This window comes from Lentinula edodes (assembly GCF_021015755.1).
Source record: "Lentinula edodes strain Le(Bin) 0899 ss11 chromosome Unknown C8R40scaffold_35, whole genome shotgun sequence".
In the NCBI taxonomy this organism is placed as follows: domain Eukaryota; kingdom Fungi; phylum Basidiomycota; class Agaricomycetes; order Agaricales; family Omphalotaceae; genus Lentinula; species Lentinula edodes.
The window spans coordinates 405,042-421,720 of record NW_025764341.1 but is presented as its reverse complement, the minus strand read 5'-3'; the positions used below and the strand labels follow the sequence as shown (position 1 = coordinate 421,720).

General features: G+C 46.0%; 5 protein-coding genes across 5 annotated transcripts; 2 read left to right on the top strand and 3 right to left on the bottom strand.

Annotated features, from left to right (window-relative positions):
- Positions 1-79: 79 nt before the first annotated feature.
- Positions 80-2,575, bottom strand: C8R40DRAFT_537914 (uncharacterized protein). The gene is made up of 4 exons (XM_046235376.1): positions 2,154-2,575; positions 1,106-2,106; positions 401-1,050; positions 80-342 (listed from the first exon to the last, which is right to left on the bottom strand). The coding sequence occupies exons 1-4, from the start codon at positions 2,320-2,322 to the stop codon at positions 174-176; spliced, it is 1,989 nt and encodes a 662-aa protein (XP_046082958.1). The 5' UTR covers positions 2,323-2,575; the 3' UTR covers positions 80-173.
- Positions 2,576-2,599: 24 nt separating this feature from the next.
- C8R40DRAFT_1239604 (1,3-beta-glucan synthase) lies at positions 2,600-8,886 on the bottom strand. Its single transcript, XM_046233490.1, has 11 exons — positions 8,571-8,886; positions 8,297-8,514; positions 7,623-8,234; positions 6,572-7,567; positions 4,840-6,517; positions 4,611-4,790; positions 3,716-4,560; positions 3,334-3,664; positions 3,213-3,286; positions 3,100-3,163; positions 2,600-3,046 (listed from the first exon to the last, which is right to left on the bottom strand). The coding sequence occupies exons 1-11, from the start codon at positions 8,782-8,784 to the stop codon at positions 2,991-2,993; spliced, it is 5,268 nt and encodes a 1,755-aa protein (XP_046082957.1). The 5' UTR covers positions 8,785-8,886; the 3' UTR covers positions 2,600-2,990.
- A 118-nt stretch (positions 8,887-9,004) lies between these two features.
- On the top strand, positions 9,005-11,370 carry C8R40DRAFT_1120533 (uncharacterized protein). Its single transcript, XM_046228773.1, has 4 exons — positions 9,005-9,687; positions 9,736-10,376; positions 10,428-10,849; positions 10,908-11,370. Exons 1-4 carry the CDS (start codon positions 9,010-9,012, stop codon positions 10,916-10,918), a joined length of 1,752 nt encoding a protein of 583 aa, XP_046082956.1. The 5' UTR covers positions 9,005-9,009; the 3' UTR covers positions 10,919-11,370.
- Positions 11,371-11,395: 25 nt separating this feature from the next.
- C8R40DRAFT_1120527 (protein serine/threonine phosphatase 2C) lies at positions 11,396-13,441 on the top strand. Its single transcript, XM_046228772.1, has 10 exons — positions 11,396-11,931; positions 11,984-11,998; positions 12,067-12,316; positions 12,375-12,435; positions 12,490-12,576; positions 12,630-12,750; positions 12,805-12,973; positions 13,022-13,059; positions 13,121-13,131; positions 13,191-13,441. The coding sequence occupies exons 1-10, from the start codon at positions 11,500-11,502 to the stop codon at positions 13,228-13,230; spliced, it is 1,224 nt and encodes a 407-aa protein (XP_046082955.1). The 5' UTR covers positions 11,396-11,499; the 3' UTR covers positions 13,231-13,441.
- A 432-nt stretch (positions 13,442-13,873) lies between these two features.
- Positions 13,874-16,206, bottom strand: C8R40DRAFT_1174303 (subtilisin-like protein; the record flags this gene model as incomplete). Its single annotated transcript, XM_046232162.1, has 13 exons — positions 13,874-13,926; positions 13,983-13,996; positions 14,054-14,084; positions 14,141-14,199; positions 14,251-14,530; positions 14,584-14,658; positions 14,709-14,747; positions 14,863-14,914; positions 14,967-15,006; positions 15,064-15,263; positions 15,312-15,437; positions 15,493-15,957; positions 16,018-16,206. 13 exons carry the CDS (start codon positions 16,204-16,206, stop codon positions 13,874-13,876), a joined length of 1,623 nt encoding a protein of 540 aa, XP_046082954.1.
- Positions 16,207-16,679: the final 473 nt, after the last annotated feature.

Below are 16,679 nucleotides of genomic sequence, written 5' to 3'. Positions count from 1 at the left end.
ACATCAACACTTGTATAAAAAAACATATATTTTTGACGAAGTAATGTACATGTTCTTCACAATTCCTCTTTATCTTTACAGGTGATTTTTGTACCAGTATTTCATACCAGTCTTCTCTTCGTAATGCTTCAATACCTGGGCTACTCCACTTGCTTGCAGATATCTATTTGCCATCAGCATCTACCGACCCTATCAGTACACAACTCATTGAAGAAATATTTCAGCATGCCCACCATGAGCCAATATCTTAGAGCACTCCATCCTGCTGCCTTGTGAATCATCATCCAGTGCTGGTCAACAAAATCTATGGTTCCAACAAGATAGTCTTGAATGAACCGTCTCCTGTTGACATCAAGGTTAGTAACTGGTCACTTCGTTCCTCATTTTCAAGACTCGATACCTGTTCATCATAATCCATCTTCCCCACAGCGCATGCATTACTTTCCATTCGTCACTTATATCTTCGTTCTCAAAAATTTCAGCCTCCCGATCTAAAACGAGCCAGGATAGTACCCCAAACTCATCTAAGGGTAAAAGACCAAGAAGATCATAGAGGTATGGTCCCCCAGAACGACAACTATATTGTATGACAATCTTGCCATCGTCTGAGGTTGCGGGTAGATAGGGACGCTGAGCAGCGGGACCCAGAGGATCATTCGCTGGAGGTGGGGGAGGATATCGTGAGTCTAATGTTGATGGAGGCGCTTCTTCTGCAAAGGTAACCGATCGACCTCGAAAAGGTGAAAAAGTAATTGAGGCCAAGGACGGAGATGAAAGGTCAAGGATTGGTGGCGACATGGCCGGAGTAGGAGTATTAGGCACTGGTGTAGCTGGAGACATACGAACATTGACTGCGGCATCGTCATCCGAGTCGAGCTCATTCTCTAACGATAGACTAGTGATTGATTGATTTCCGGGAACTTCCTGCACTTCTTGTACTGTTGTGTCTACTCGTACAGCTTCCCTTGCTGATGCATAAGGAAAGAACGGAGCGATAGGGCGACCTGTATGAGACGTCGAGGGCACTGGGAATGACAGTATTAAACGCCACTGCAGGGAGAATTCGTCAGCTAATAACCCAGCTTCAACATATAAAAGAAGAAACCTCATGTTCTTTTTCCTTCAGCCACAAAATTTCAATTCCGGGATGATACCACTGGATGTGACTATCAAGCATTTGCCTTGAATCAAGTCGGCCGAGGATATGACACAGAGGACAGCTCCAGGAATCAAGGGAAAAGCTCCATCTACTTTGATCAGATGTAGCACGAAGTAGGACTCGCAGAACAACTTTATCTAGAGGTGACCCGGCGTGACTGGTCTGAAATGATCTTTTAAACGCAGTACGAAGATTGCGCCGTAAGAAAGGAAGATTTCGGGGAGGAAGCTGGGGTAAGAACGGCTTAATTGCTTGAATAAGTGCACTCGATGGCACAGGCATAGACTCTATACCAATGCTGTCTCCAATTACATCTACGTCGGAGTCTCTATTATCTTCCTCGGATTCGGATTCGGATTCGGATTCAGAACCGGGAACGGACTCTTCCTGATCGTCATTGAGTTCTTCCACAGTATTGCCCTCGTCGCTACTGATTGTGATATGCGCTCTTGGAAGGGCCGCTGCAGAGGTCTTTCGAGCCGATGATTTAGGTTGTATGATATCCTCATCTGAATTATTAACAGGCGACGAGGGTGGATCTAAATCCATGCCGTCTGAATCAGAATCAGGGTTCCTGAGACGACCGTCCTTATCCATCCAAATTCCCCCGGGCTGTTGTGGTGTGCGTTTACGAATTGCTTTTTTATAGTGGGCTCCGGACTTGGCCAAGAGCATTCGCCTGCGGACATTGTCAATTCCTATACTAACAGTGCCCCTCTTGGCCCTCTTGGCGAAACTAGAAAGGTTCGGTTGTGAGGAAGCACGATCTCTTTGCCAATAATTGCCTGAAGGGAGAGTTTTGGCTGGGAAAGGAATGTGAGGCGTCGGAAGATGAGTGGATCGTGGATGGCGCCTTCGGGCGAAGTCATCTCCAATTGCACTCGATGGACTCTTCTGGGAATATGACACAGGGAAGGTTTTCCTTCGGTTTGATAGGAAAACTCGGTCTACAATATCAAGACATGGTTCGAAGAACAGTCTGCTCAAGACTCACCATTTGGGCTCCGCGGTTGCTCGAAGACATGTCGATGGCGATTCTGTTGAATTTGAAAGTCCTGCTTACGTGCTCCTGGTTGGCTGTGGGAAAAATGGCTTGACGGTGTAGAAGAAGCAAACGGTCCATAAGGCCTCGAAGAGGTCGGATCCCTTGCATTAGTTGACATCGTTGGCTGGGAGTAATACGAGAATCCAAAGTGCAATAGGGTGTATCGGTCGCGTACGTATAAAATAGTGCTATGTTCTAAGTGCTTCAAACTTCAATTTTATCACATCGACAAATTGAACGTAATATTTAGTAGCTGGTGGGGAAACATTACCTGTATATTTTACTTCAACCACGAAGTCAATCGAATACGGGTTGTATATAGTGGTACGAGAGTGATACTGAGTGATGCTTATGTACATGACCGAGGAAAACCAGCCCTTATGTACCACGTTGCCTGATGGGACAACAAATCTGCTTCGACCTCTATATACCACGGATGTGTTATGCACGATGCAGGTACTTGACTAAGAATTATTATGAGGGCTGAAGCACAAGATACATGAGAAACATATTCAATGAACCTCTGACCCATTCAGTAAAGGGAATTTAGGCTTCAAGTTCCAACGTCTCTTGCTTAGTTCAATCTGCACATCATCATCTCACTGAAGGTACAAAGCATCTACCATGTATTGTGTGGTCCGAAACAGGGTATTGATTAAAATAATGTATAATGTCCCGAGCTGTAAGAGTTACAAGGAAAACGCTGGTCCAAACGCAGCGATATGCAAGATCAGTATGTGAGTTACTTCATCAACGAACGCATATAGAATATTTTACGATAGATCATTAGATGGACTTGCAAATCGAGCAACTGAACGTGATTTCGTTCCGGAATAGTGCAGCTGTTATATAAGGGTTAGCCGGATGAGTCACGTAGAGCACACACGCAACATACGGAGAATGACTAGTGCGAGCAAGAAAGCTACAATGACAGCGTAGACAAACGTATATTTTGCGACCTATGGTAAATAGTTAGTCAGATACGAAGATAACTCTAGAGATACGTACAATCCAACGCCGTGTCCGCTTCTGTTTTGTGGAGTACAATGGGGCGCGTATCTGTTTAGAAGGACGGAGCCACACTATAGTTGTGTCAGTTTAATCATCAAATAGGAAAGGGACTACCCACAGAGCATGGTCGAGTGAATTTGGTTGACGAAGGGTATGAGGATGGGTGGAGTTAGCGCAATGAGCAAAATGTGACCCAGCAAGAAATCTGAGCTCCAGAGCGACATTTCCACAATCTTGACGATAAATTCTCTGGCAGGCTGGGAGATAGCTGAAGAACCAAGCCCTCTGCCATACCATTTACCAGTCCACCATGCGCGATTCGTCTCGTCATGTTTGTATTCACGAGTCAAGAAGACTGCAATGAGAATCTTCTGGATCGTCCTTTGAATAGCAACGATACAAATAACCCCAAGCACAGCATGGGAGGCATCCCAGAGCTCCAAAAACCACTTAAGAACTTATCAACAACGGGAAGTCTCGAGTGTAGAAATAAGACGTACGAAAAATTCAAAGAATGCTATGATTCCCAACAAGGCCAAACAGTGAGCGATTGCAGCCATGACAGATGCAAACTTGGTCCATGAATCCATCATCGGCCCGAGCATTAAGGAGATGAAGAAAAGTGCCAACAACACGGCAGCGTTCCAGACGATGGGCCCAAGGGCAATAACAGCAATGCGGATTAACGGGCTGGGAGGTTGGTTACCATTGCTGTCGGGGAACGATTTCACGAACATATAAGCGACGATGAAGATGATCGAGACACAAATTGGCCAGATAATCTCTGAAAATATGACCGTCTTCCAACCAGCACGAGGAACGTCTCCAGAAAGCTTTTCCGAAGGATGTCCCAATTTCTTCTTCTTGTATCCGGTGATCATGGTACGCGAAAGACGACAATATCCATACCAACTGCTAGCCTTTGTTCTCGAGTTTCCACGAGACATCCAACGAAGGAACTCTCGGTAATCAATGATGAAGTCGACGAAAGAAAATTGGTGAGGATTGAACAAGAAAGGCGCAATACACAGGGAGAAAATGGAAATCCAGAAATAGATCAAATGCGGTATCCAGATGGTCATAGTAGCGTAGAGGAGCAGCAGCAAATTTCGCATTCCCATGTAAATGCTGGGGCCAGCAAACCGGGAATAGAGAATGCTGAAGTTTATGCGGGTTGTCGCAAACCCACGACCAGTAGCAATGTAACGGGCGCCACCAAACGTCAGGTTACTCAAGATCGCCTGTGAGTAAATTTGCGTCGAGAACACTTCGAAAATGGGTGACAGGGATAGGAAGTGCTTGCCCAAACGCAACATTGCCTTTCCAGTTCCACGTTCAACCAGTTCTAGAACGAAGGGTCAGTCACAAGTCAATTATCCTGGACGGAAGATTCACCTTGCAGGAACAGAGGGAGGAATGCAATGAAAAACACCAAGAAAATGGATACGATACAACGCTTGATCCAGTCAAACACCGGCTGCAGATTATAGCAACCAGGCTGACCACCAATAACATTGCCTGATGTATCGACCTTGCAAATAAGAAGTTGCTTGTTAAGAGTTCCGAGATACACCACTGAATCAAGCAAATGAGCTGAGATCAAAAAAGGAGAATCAGAACGTACACGTGAGCATGAAAATCTGAATTGAATAAATGACGAGGATGTTATTGATGTGGAAACCGGGGTGACCGTAGTAAAAAGTGAGGAATCGGTCGATAGGAAGCTGAGTCCCTAGATAATAGTACTCTCGACTCAACATCTGCTCACCCATACCAGTTCCAATTTTGGTCTGGAAGTTCAAGATGGTGCCGAAACCAAGATCACGACCTTTACCACATTGGTAATACTCCGAATGTTTGATACGACCACCACGACCAAAAGCATTCATACCAGCGAAGATATCCTCGTTTAAGTGTAATCCCTTCTGAGCTTTGGATACTCCTCCTCGAGTGTTCATGAATGTGGCGTTGAGGAAATCGGGATGTCCGTAATGAAGCTTTCCACCAATCCATGCTAATGCACGGGCTGTCATGGTACCAAATGTCTGTTCCTTGCCGGCAGCAATATCACCAAGCACACCGATGTTTTCTGAAAAGATGTATTCACGAGTACCGACGATGGCTACCGGAGCTTTCTTGAACTCTTTGTGTCCCCATTGCGCGTAAGGACTCTGGCTAGATACGGAGTATTCTTCAAACTCGCCGAGGATGTTTCTGATCTTTAGACATTCCTCGAGGTAGTTATCTTGGTTAGCGTCGATGAGTTGCAGATACTCTCCTCGGTAGAAAATAATGGCGTGGTTTTGATTATCGGACTTTCCGTCACCAAGTATAGGATTTCCAGGCAATTCGACACGGAACTTCGGTTTCCTTTTGCCAGTTGCCTCATCTAGCTCCGAGTGACCATCGATGAGAACCGAGAACAACCTCGCTTCACTCCCCTTGGGTCCGGGCTCCTCGTCAAGGTAGGCAATCTGTAAGTCGGGGTAGGCGCGTAATAAGAATTCAGCATTCTCCTGCTCCTCTTTATTGAATTTGGAGAAGCGCTGCATGGATATCGCAAATTTGAATTTACGCCTGGACATTCTCTCTAGTTCGCGTTCTAGTCGTTCAGTGTTACCGCCAAAGTTGTGTACTATGTCTGGATTCTCTACGCGATAGAGGAGCTTGATCGCTTTGGAGTAGTTCATCATTCCAGAGACAGTTCGGTAAAGAGTCTGAGCTCGTAACGAAGCCCATATTCGAGTACGCAGAGTGTATTCTGGCGATGAGGTTTTGAAACCAATGCAGTAAAAGGGAAGATCATCAGCTTTGGAACCTTTCTCGTTAGGGCCTGGTATACTGCCCGTATCTCCATCGATCTCCTCTGCCAAGATCTTGGTGTCCTTCACGAAATTATCCCATTCGACTGGGTGCAATTGTTTAAGATACTCCAGCATTGTGACGCGAGTGTTTTGATCCTCCTCGCGGATGATCTCTCGAAGGCTGAGGAGAATCTTTTCAGAGTAGTGAGGAACCAGAACGGTGAACGTGGGCATGGCATCGACAGGAAGCGGCTCAGGAATTGCGGTAGTAAGCGAGGAAGCAAAGAACGATATACGACGCTCAGCTTCGCCACCAGGGGGGAAGAATGTTGCATTGTTGCCAGTCTGATGAGTGAAGAATGGAGGAGCACGAAGTGTCCTACGTCCATCAGCGCCATCGACTTGATGATAAAGAAGGCGTTGTACATGGTCTATAGACAGCAAGTGTTCTCTGTACATTGAGATGATCACTGCATTCCAGATTTGAGAGACTAAAACCTATATACCCAATAGTTAATATTGAGTATTAAATCCTGGGGTAACTGAACCCACTTTTGGCTTGTATTTTACCTCCATCTCCCCCGTCGCGAGCAATTTTGCATAAATTCGCTTTGGGAGTCTTGTGAAGATATCTTTCCAAGGAGTCCAAATACTCAGACCTAGGCTGAAGCTACGCCCGATACTGAACACCACAGACCAGATAATGTACCAGAGATACGTATCCAAAAAGAACAATATTAGATCCATCAAGTACATGATGGCCAGCGCAAACGGAACCTGGTTGGAACAAAGCGCGGTACCAAAAAGTCTATCGTTGCATCCCTGTACTTTGGTCCGTGCCATAACAGCGATAGGAGAGGAGAAGGAAGTGGTCAAGAAGAAATATGATTCAACGAATTTGCAGCTGAAAATCAAGATCCAGAGGATGATAGACGCAGTCCTAGCGGTACGTTCCAACGCGGGGTAAGAGGCGGTGAAAGTCTGGGAAGCCATATATTTTCTGGCCTTTCCCGCGACACGGTCACCAAACATGCGGCCTGAGGGAATTAGACCGAACGCAAGGGTGACGACCACCGATATGAAGAACTGCACGATTCCAAGTATAAGAGGTACTTGGTTGAGGTCCGTTCGACCGTCTACCGAAGCGATATAGAAAGTGGGTCCCGCCGTGAGTGCTAAGATGACCAACAAAATGATGAGCCGGGTGGTTAGGTGAGAAGCGTTGTTCCAAGTTGTGGGGATGTAGCTGAATTCAGCCAAAGTGGCGAGGATCATGATACCAGTAGAAACAGCACCTCCGAGAGCGACGGCGGACCATTGCATTTGGGGGGAGGGAGAAGTCGTGTTTTTTGGAGCATAAACTTTGGGCGAATTGAAAGCTGTGTAGAAATAGTACAAAGAGATATGGAGGATCCAAATTCGATTGAAGTTGACAACAAGGTGCAAGGTCGAACGCTTCTCAAAGTAAGTTTTGAAGAAGACCCGGTTCCAATCAACGCGACCAAGCTTCATGAAACGTTGAGCAGGAGCAAGATCAACAAGTCGGCTCTATCAGGTGGAATGTATCGTTAGATATGTCTGTAAGGAGCATTAATGCACGCACATTGTCATTCAGGACTATTTTGGACAATCCTTCAGGATACCAGAACAACTGGTTGATGTCATCGTATCCTATAATCTGGTCATGATCCTTTTCCTTCCTCACAAATTTTCCATCCACGACCTCGTAGCCTTGATCTCGCATGAACCGATACAAAGGTTTGATCACAGTGTTCAAGTACAGACCCTCCTGCACAGGTTCGACCCTGTTCTGGCATTCAGGACTTCGGTAGTAGTCGTCTGCACATTTGAAGATGAAGCAAAGCGTTTCGGGTACAAAACGAACGTTCCCGCCTTCACCCCAGCAAAGTAGAAATAGCGCTATCTGTCGCAGCCGGTCATATTGGGACATGTTATTCATGGCATTTCGCCACCGGTTCAGAGCAGAATCAAGATGCTTGCTTTTTCCGCCTTGACCTTTGACAGATTTCAACCGTTGAAGACCAGGATTTTGCGACTGTCCAACGGCGTCGTCAAGATTGAGCTGAGCAGCAAAATACCATTTGCGATAGTTTGCGTGCTGGCCGCCGATGTAGTCAGCATGTAGCGTTAGCAAGGCTTGATTAGGTGTCATGCGGGAAGCCCGTGAATCGAGCAAGTGCATGAGAAAATCAAACTGCGGTGCAGAGCATGATTATCAAAACCGGAGCGAGAAGCGAAGTCGTAAAACGAACGAACCATATTGCGCATAGAGTCCCTTTGAAAACCAAACTTTTGGGTCAAATCGATGAACACGTCCTCGATTTCCTCTGTCGACATGGGTATTTGACGGTCTGCAGACCAGGCAGGATATGGCTCGCCGGAACCAAGACCAGGGTCGGCAAAGGGAGAAATACTGGGATAGCTGGAATGGGAATCAACGGATGCTGCATATTGCTGATTGTAATCCGAGCCAGCTAAAGTATAAAATAGAGGTGAGCCAGGTTGCGAGTGCCACACTGATGATACTGACAATTATTATTTTGGTCATAATAAGCCGGGGCACCAGCCAAACGAGTAGTACTCGAATTTTGAGAGCCATAAGGATCATTCGGTGAAGCCTCCGGTTCACCGTATCGAGGTTGGGAATAAGAAGAAGGAGGAAGGCCGTAAGGCTGCTGTTGTCTACCAGGGCCTGAAGGTGGATTGGCGAATGGGTTAGTCTGGCCATAGCCAGGGTTACTCATGGCAGAAAGGAGGAAAAGGTGACGATGGGAGTGAGAAGAAGAACAAAAGAATGAATGAGGTTTTGCGTCGAGCGATACGTCAAAAGAGAAAGGATATGTGGGAGAACGGGCACCGTTGCGTAGCAGATGTCGCTACCAATTTGAGAAATGAGCACGTGTAATCATTGATTAGTAATCCAGATAATTGAAATTACTAACGCGGTGTGATGCCGGTGGTTTACTTCAATGAGTTTACCTGCTTTCGCTGGATCCTCAAACAATTGTGCCCTGTATCCCGACACAGACCTTACAGAAGACGCGATACACCACTATGTACCATCGCTGGCCTGCCTTTGTATCCGTCAACTTACGTCGTATCCAGATCAAGTTTCCGGAGTCGCGTTAAACTACGCGCCTCCTCAGGACAACACCGAATTTGATATTTTAAAGGCACTCATACCTTCCTATACTGAGGATTCATTCAACTTATCAGTAGTTGACCCATGTCTTTGGGCTGTTCTTGTCCAAATCTATGGCTTGTCGCTTCCCAAGATTTTCCACACATACCCTATTGCTCTCGCAGATACCCACCTTCCTCTTTTACAGAGTATATCCTCTACACCTACCTTCTCCCTTATCACAATTCTTGAACTACCCGGCTGCCCTCAGCTTACAGATGATACGTTGACAACTATCAAGTCGCTTCACGCGTTAGCCGCCTTCGACGCGTCGGAGACTCTGATCTCATCTTGGGGATTGAAAAAGTTGATGATGCCTGCACTTATCATTAGCGATGCAGAAGACATAAAATCATTGTCGAAATCAGGCCCGCTGGGTCTTCGTATCCTTCGTTTGCGAAATTGCAAAGCTATTGATCACACAATCTTCACATCCCTCCAAAAACTGCTGTTTCTTTCAGTGATTGGTACGTTCTCTTCAAATACTATATCATCCCTTCACAAATTTGTCTCAGATTTACGCGGAACTAATTGTGATCCTTCGGCTATTCCTTCGCCTTACAGTCAGTGGTCTTCCGCTGATCTTGAAGAATCAATGCGTCGGTCGCTATACCATCCTACTCCTCTCACCGAAAGCATATCCTCATTGCAGAAATTGACTACCACACTCGCCTCCGCCACGACTACTTTCCAAATTCACGTCGACTCAGTCAAGGGTCGCTCTGCACACCTGACAAAAGTCAACAGTTTTATGGGAAAGTATCAGACATTTCCAGCTGCAGCCGCGGTAGAGAAGGATTTTGCATACAGAAAGCGACATCCTCCTCGTACCCCAACTACAGTAGGAATTCAAGATGAAGCATTTACATTCACTTCAAACGCCATAGTATCACACCCTCCCCAGCCCCCGGATGTGAATCAGTCCGGGAACGCCGAACAATTACCTGGCTATATGCACTCCGTAGCAGAACGAGAATCGCGCCAGTTGGCTAAAGTCCGGAAGATACGCAATTTTTATGCCTCTGCAACTGGTTTGTTTAGCCTCTCTGCTGTCACTAAGCAGAGATATTCTGCTGAAAAATACTATGCGGAGTATGCTATGCGAGAACAGCGCCGAGAAAGGTCTTCTTTACGCTCAAGCTCGCGCCGTGCGATCTGGTCAGAGTTCGACAATTCCGACCGGTCGAAGAAAAAACGTAGACTGACAGATAAAGAAACGACGACTACCCAGTCTCCCTCAGAGCCTTTCCTATTAATGCTATACCGTACTCCGCCGCCATGGCATCACGCAGAACCTCTTCCTCCCACTGCAATGCATCATCAGAAATCCAATCGACCCCAGACCTCCCGCCCTGCCGATGTCACGAATGCTGCCACTGTCAATAGATCGCGTGTCAAACTGCAGATGGTCGCAGACTTGCAATTTAGTGTAGGTACTGCAGCACGCAATAGAAGACTCGGAGATCCAATGGCTAATTTCGATGGGGTCAAATCCTCTTACGATGAAAGCACTAGACTCCGCAGCAAAGACGCCATGACAACAGTCCAACCGATTCTTCAAGGGAAAAATCCTTTCAGGCGTTCGAATACGGAAGCCACGGTCCAGTCAACTCTCTCCGAAGGTTGTTCTACGGACCCGGTGTTAGTGGACTCATCAAGCAAAGAAGGAAGGGAACAAACTCATACATTATCGATAGCCACGGCACAGTCTAAACAGAAGCCACCAACGTACCCTAGACCATTTCTGAAACCGATATCGAGCGTACGCGTTCCTGAACTTCCCCCGGAAGAGATGAGAAAGCTGAAAGAATCTATGGTGAAGTAACCGCCTTCTGATTTTATATCGAGAAAGTCTCTGCCAATTGGAACAGATATTCGTCGACCGACAGCTGACGCTCTCAGCTCCCGCAAACGCAATCCAGATGGAAACTCGAAGATGATGCAGCTTCCAAAAGATGGGAAATCATTCAGATCCGGAATGGGAACCAACGCAGAGCGCAAGATGGTATTTGATTGGAAATCCTGGGGAAGTACTTGAATGACGTACTCTTACTTACTGTATCGATTATACTGCTGCTTTTATGTTCTTATTTATATGTTGCTGTTGAATGTTGCTGTAATAATGATATACATAAATGTTGACCCGCTTTCAAACAGCTCTGCTTTCCTTTTCTGTTACAATTGCGTCACAAAAAAAATTCTTCTCTTCATCTCGCACACCACTTTCAACTCTATATCCTACCGAGAAAACTCTGAGAAAATTGGATATTGAGGACTGATGCCTACACGGCTTCCTAAAGAGTTAACAATGACACGTCTCGCTTCAAAGCGTCACTGTCTTCGAACTCACAATGCCTTCCATTCATTCAGCCTGGACAACAGGTTACTGCCAAGTTCAAGGTCGCAATCCTTGTCATATTATCGCCAGCTGTCAGCTTGTTCTTCGCGAAAGTCATCAAATCATTCAGATATTTTGATGCCTTCACCGGTTTATCCTCATCGCCCGTATACGTTTCATATAGCCACCAGCTGGGCAGGAAAACCATCCACGGGTGATGATAGAGTCACCGATGACCAGCCTTTCCCGCCCGAGAGTCCAATAGGGCGTTGGCGAGAAGAAATGCTTGACAGAGACATTGGTCTAAAGAAGAAACGTAGAGGCAAAGACTGGGTTCAGGATGCGGGAGAGGACTTTTTCTATGTACAGGAGGTGTGCAAGCTTCATTATATCTCGTGGTTAAACAATTAATCTACCTTCTCAGATGCGAAATGGATCGGTAGGTATGCGTTCGCTTACGGCCGTCTCTGCCTGGTCGGTATTCTATGTGTACTCATGATTTGTCAGGGTGCAGCGTTTGGTCTCGCAGACGGGGTTGGAGGGTGGATAGAAAACGGAATCAATCCTGCATTATTCTCGCAATCCTTAATGTATCACGCACATCGATATTCACGAAATGCTTGGGCCGGAGAACCAGAGATTGATCCGACACTCGACTATGAGGAACGGGAACAAGTAGAAGGATGGGAACTCACTCCATACCACTGTTTAGATCTGGCGCTAGGTGGCGTTCTCCGAGAAAGATATGTCCAGGCCGGTACGCTATACCATTACCTTCTTTGAGTGACTTGTTCTAATGTCCTCATGCCTTATAGGTTCAAGTACGGCTTGTTTACTGACACTCAACTCCTCCTCTGGATTATTGCGTTCCGCAAAGTCAGTTATGTCATGGACCATCTCAAAAAAAAAGCTCTGAATTTTCTGTTTCAGTTTAGGCGATAGTGGCTACTCTATAATACGGTCGTCAAACGTGATCTACAAAGAGAAAGTACAGACCCATTTCTTCAATTGCCCAAAGTACGTCATTGTTTTACTTGTAACTGCTGCGCGAAATCTGAATATACGGACAGGCAGTTAACGAAGCTTCCTGCAAACCCTGGTCGCAAATTCGCTCGGGTCTGTATAGACTCACCCAAAGAAGCTAACACACATTCGATTAACCTACGCGACGGCGACCTTGTTGTCGCCTATGTACGTGTCCTAATTTCTCTGTACATCATCCAACGAACTGAAGTATCTCAACAGACCGATGGTTTCTCCGACAATGTTTTCCCATCGGAAATGCTATCAATATGCTCTCTAGTAGGACGAAAAGATGCCACGGAGGATGAGCAAGTGCAGAGTATGGCCGACAACCTGATTTTATATGCACGGCAGTGCATGATGGATAGGCAGAGAATCAGTCCTTTCGAGAGTGAGCCTCTCGATCCTTTCTTTTTGTCTTGTTAAAACCTTCTTGTAGGGGAAGCTGCCAGAGAAGGGATGTTCTTCCGCGGAGGTGTAAGTCGCTCTATGTTATCGTGTTTGGGTCGATCTACTCATTCACTGTCATTTATCATAGAAAATCGACGAGTGAGTAAACTCCAGTATCGCACTTTTCTAATACTTATTGATTGTCTTCTTCCCAACAGTGTGACCGTCGTTGTTGCACTCGTGCGGGAGACCTCGTAGACATGCAGGTATAATATCAATAATTAATTGAGACTATCGATTCGCGACCCCCTAGACGTTCTTCCCTTTACTGACCTTTGCGGATGGGACACCTGTAGACCTCTATGTACATTAACCGCCTTCGCGGTAGTGGCATATATAAGTAATCCTAAGCCTTATGATAATCGTGCCAGAGAAGTTGAGTAAATATTACAATTTATATTGCGAATAAGATTCTAGTCCATAAACCAGCCAAGTTAGAGCATATACTGGGTATACTTGCACATCCCACACCTTCACAAATTTGGAATCTTTACATTACATCAAAGCTGTGGTATTCAACTGGTTTCCAGTACATCGTAAATCGTCAGCAATGCAGTAGCTTTGTGAAGAACTCTATACAGCAGTAAATGGACAAGGAGGACGTGTTGAAGATTGAGCTGGTATATAATCATTTAACTACAACTTTATCTACTCCCGTGTACGTGTACCTCTACTTTGCTCTGCCTTGGCATCCGGCCAGCAGTATACCTTCTCTTCGCAAGTTGAGCTGGCTATTGTTCGGGTGTCCACACCGACTGTTAGGTGTAATAATCTATCTATCTGAGTCCGTAGGGTATACCGAGTAGGTCGGATGCTATAGCAAGCTTCCATACTCATCACTCTACAAGCCAGCAGCTTCAAGCATTTTGAGGAAGTTCGGTGTCCCCAAACCGGCTATTTGGTGTAAGTACTAGTAGGGAATACGATCGTCGATTCGATGAAGTACTTACTAATTGGGTCCCATCTGATTATGAATATTTAATAAATGAAATAATGGGGACTCAGATATTGCAGTACTCACCCGGTAGTCGCGTTGAAGCCGCCTGTACCACCTACGAGGGGAAAGAGTTGTTAAAGTTCGGAACCGAACTTTGAATGAGACACCTACACCCTGCATTTGGCAAGCCAGCTGTGATGTCGGTGAATATTTGCGTATTGTTATAAAGGCTGATTCGGAGCAATGAGGATGGTATTTTGATGAATACATACTTCACTCACAATGGGTTAAGGAAACCTAGCACAGGCTTTCCTGCAGCTATTAAACGATCGTTGACGAGAGCCACCATGCTCGCAAAGATGGGTCCAGAGCAAGAAGTTCCGTTGATGTAGACAGTCTCTCCTCCAGTGATAATCTCGACATTGTGTGATTGGGCAGCAATGTCGGGGAAACCACGTCCACTAGCGTTGAACAAGCCAGAGTAGGTATCGCCAAGATTTTCGAGGAATGGTGCTACAGCTTGTTCTTGATAGGACGGTCGAGCAAAGTAGCCGGAGAAACCTGCAGAAACACATGAAATTGGGAAACGGAGATAAAGAATTGATAGTACTCACCCCCGCTACTGAAATTTGTGGATAATTCAGGATTGATGGAGTATGTCCCACCCACAGAGGTAATATAGGGACAACCTCAACTTGGGCGTCAACACCTCACTTTGGAAGATTCGAGTTGTGCTCACCTCCCGGGAAAGCCGGTAAAAACTCCGTGCAGGTGTCATCTAGAAATTAGCATTAATTTGGGATAGATAGGAATGTAAAAGGAACGGAGATTGAAATGGGGGAAAGTTGGAACATCCAATTTGAACCAGTGACACCAAGTTTTTGGACACTCACTTCGCTCTGCACCACTCACGCCTCCATCTCCCGATCCGAAAATTAGTGAAACCTGATTTTGTCCTTTTCAATAGAAGGTATGATGAAAAGAAAACCGCAAGTACTCCACGAGCACCTAGAGCCATATACACGTCACAGATCTGCCTAAAGCGAAGGATTGAATTTCAGCTTGTGTCAACGCCGAGTTCTTGGTACACTGACTGCGCTTGCGACGGAGTAAGCCACCACTCTTCGTATCCATAACTCATAGACATAACTTGAGGTGGGTCAGTCATATTGTAAAGGTATTCCACTATATCCAAGAAACCGATAGCAGCACCATCGGTGTTATTTGGGCCGATCGATATGAAGGTAGTGTTGACACCTGTAGCTAATCCAACCGTATACTGCGTGTCTAAATTCTGTCTTGCGCATGAGTGAGGAGCGCCTTTTCAAGTAAATGGGCGTACTGCTTCGTATCCTGCATACTCTGGACCTTGTGGGTTCGTTCCTCCATCTATAGCCTCCACTGAGAACGTTGTATTCGATGGCATGTCGGGCCTAAGTCTTTCGAGGAAAGCCTCAAGGTCGGCATACTACAAAAATACGGTTTTAGATTTGGTCTCGGGACAAACGCGCTGGTTCACTGACCTGGGCCCAGTACTCGATCATCCCTGGTACAGCGATTCTGTTCGAGGGCTGAGTGGCCGGAGTCGCAGGAATATCATACAGATCTTGAAGACATTGAGGAGTAATGGTGTCAGCGCAGGATGAGTTCAAGTTTGAAGATTCCGATGATCGTTTGCCGTAAGAGACGGATATACTCAACGGCTTGGCCAAATCAAAGGAAGTAGTTGGGTGAATCACATTGATATGGGAAACAAGGTCCCTTGGGATAGAATACTGTAAAGTGCGGATAGCGCGTTTCCCGGAAGGAATGTGGACGAAAGAATGAAAGTCGGTATCGAAGAGATCATTTGCTGCGTGGACAGGCGCAGAAAAGGTCAGGTAATCATGGACAGTGCTTTCGAGTTGCACGTCTGTGATTCCATATTCGGCAAGCCATTCGATGACTGCTGCCAATGAATGCGGGGAAGCGGAAGTATAGCTTTTCACCTGCATAACGTATTCGTCAAACGGTTAATAAATTCGTGGCGGACTTCCTTGAGAACCTACCTCCTCTGTGCTGAGGTGCTTTCCATAAAGAGGGCTGCTTGGAACACTGACATCGTAAAGGGCTCTTTCCAGGCCGCTCCTATCAATCGAATGAAGCGCAATCCGGAAGTCGACTAGGGTTTCTGGATGAGGAGGTCCTTCACGAGCATAATGTGTGGGGACCCCCGTGCGACTCTCGTGGACCGCCATGGCACGGCGACTCAAAATGTTACTTGCATGGACGCCCTGGAGCAGAGGTAACCCCACTGTGATAAATCCTGATATCCCGATCCAGAGGAGCAATTTCATGATATGTTAGAGAATGGAGAGAACTATGTAGATATCACATAAGTACAAACTTCTTAAAAGTCGTAGCCTAGAAGGGTTGACTTAATGGTTTTCCATAACAGTTGAGTAAGTATATACTGAGAACGGAGTACACTTGCTGACTGTTGAACGTTGAGATAGCAACCGGTACCAGTATTTCGTTTAGAAGAGAGATGTTGATAGTTAAGTTGTGAAGAGTCGAAGTATTATCCCGGTTTCAACGCGTGAATCCCAGACTGAGGTGGATAAAACACTCATAATCAGAAGATATCACGTGTATTGGTTCTTCGAGCTGGAATGGTCGCCTGTGGAGGGACAAAACCTCATACTGTACATGATTCTCGACCGCACCAACT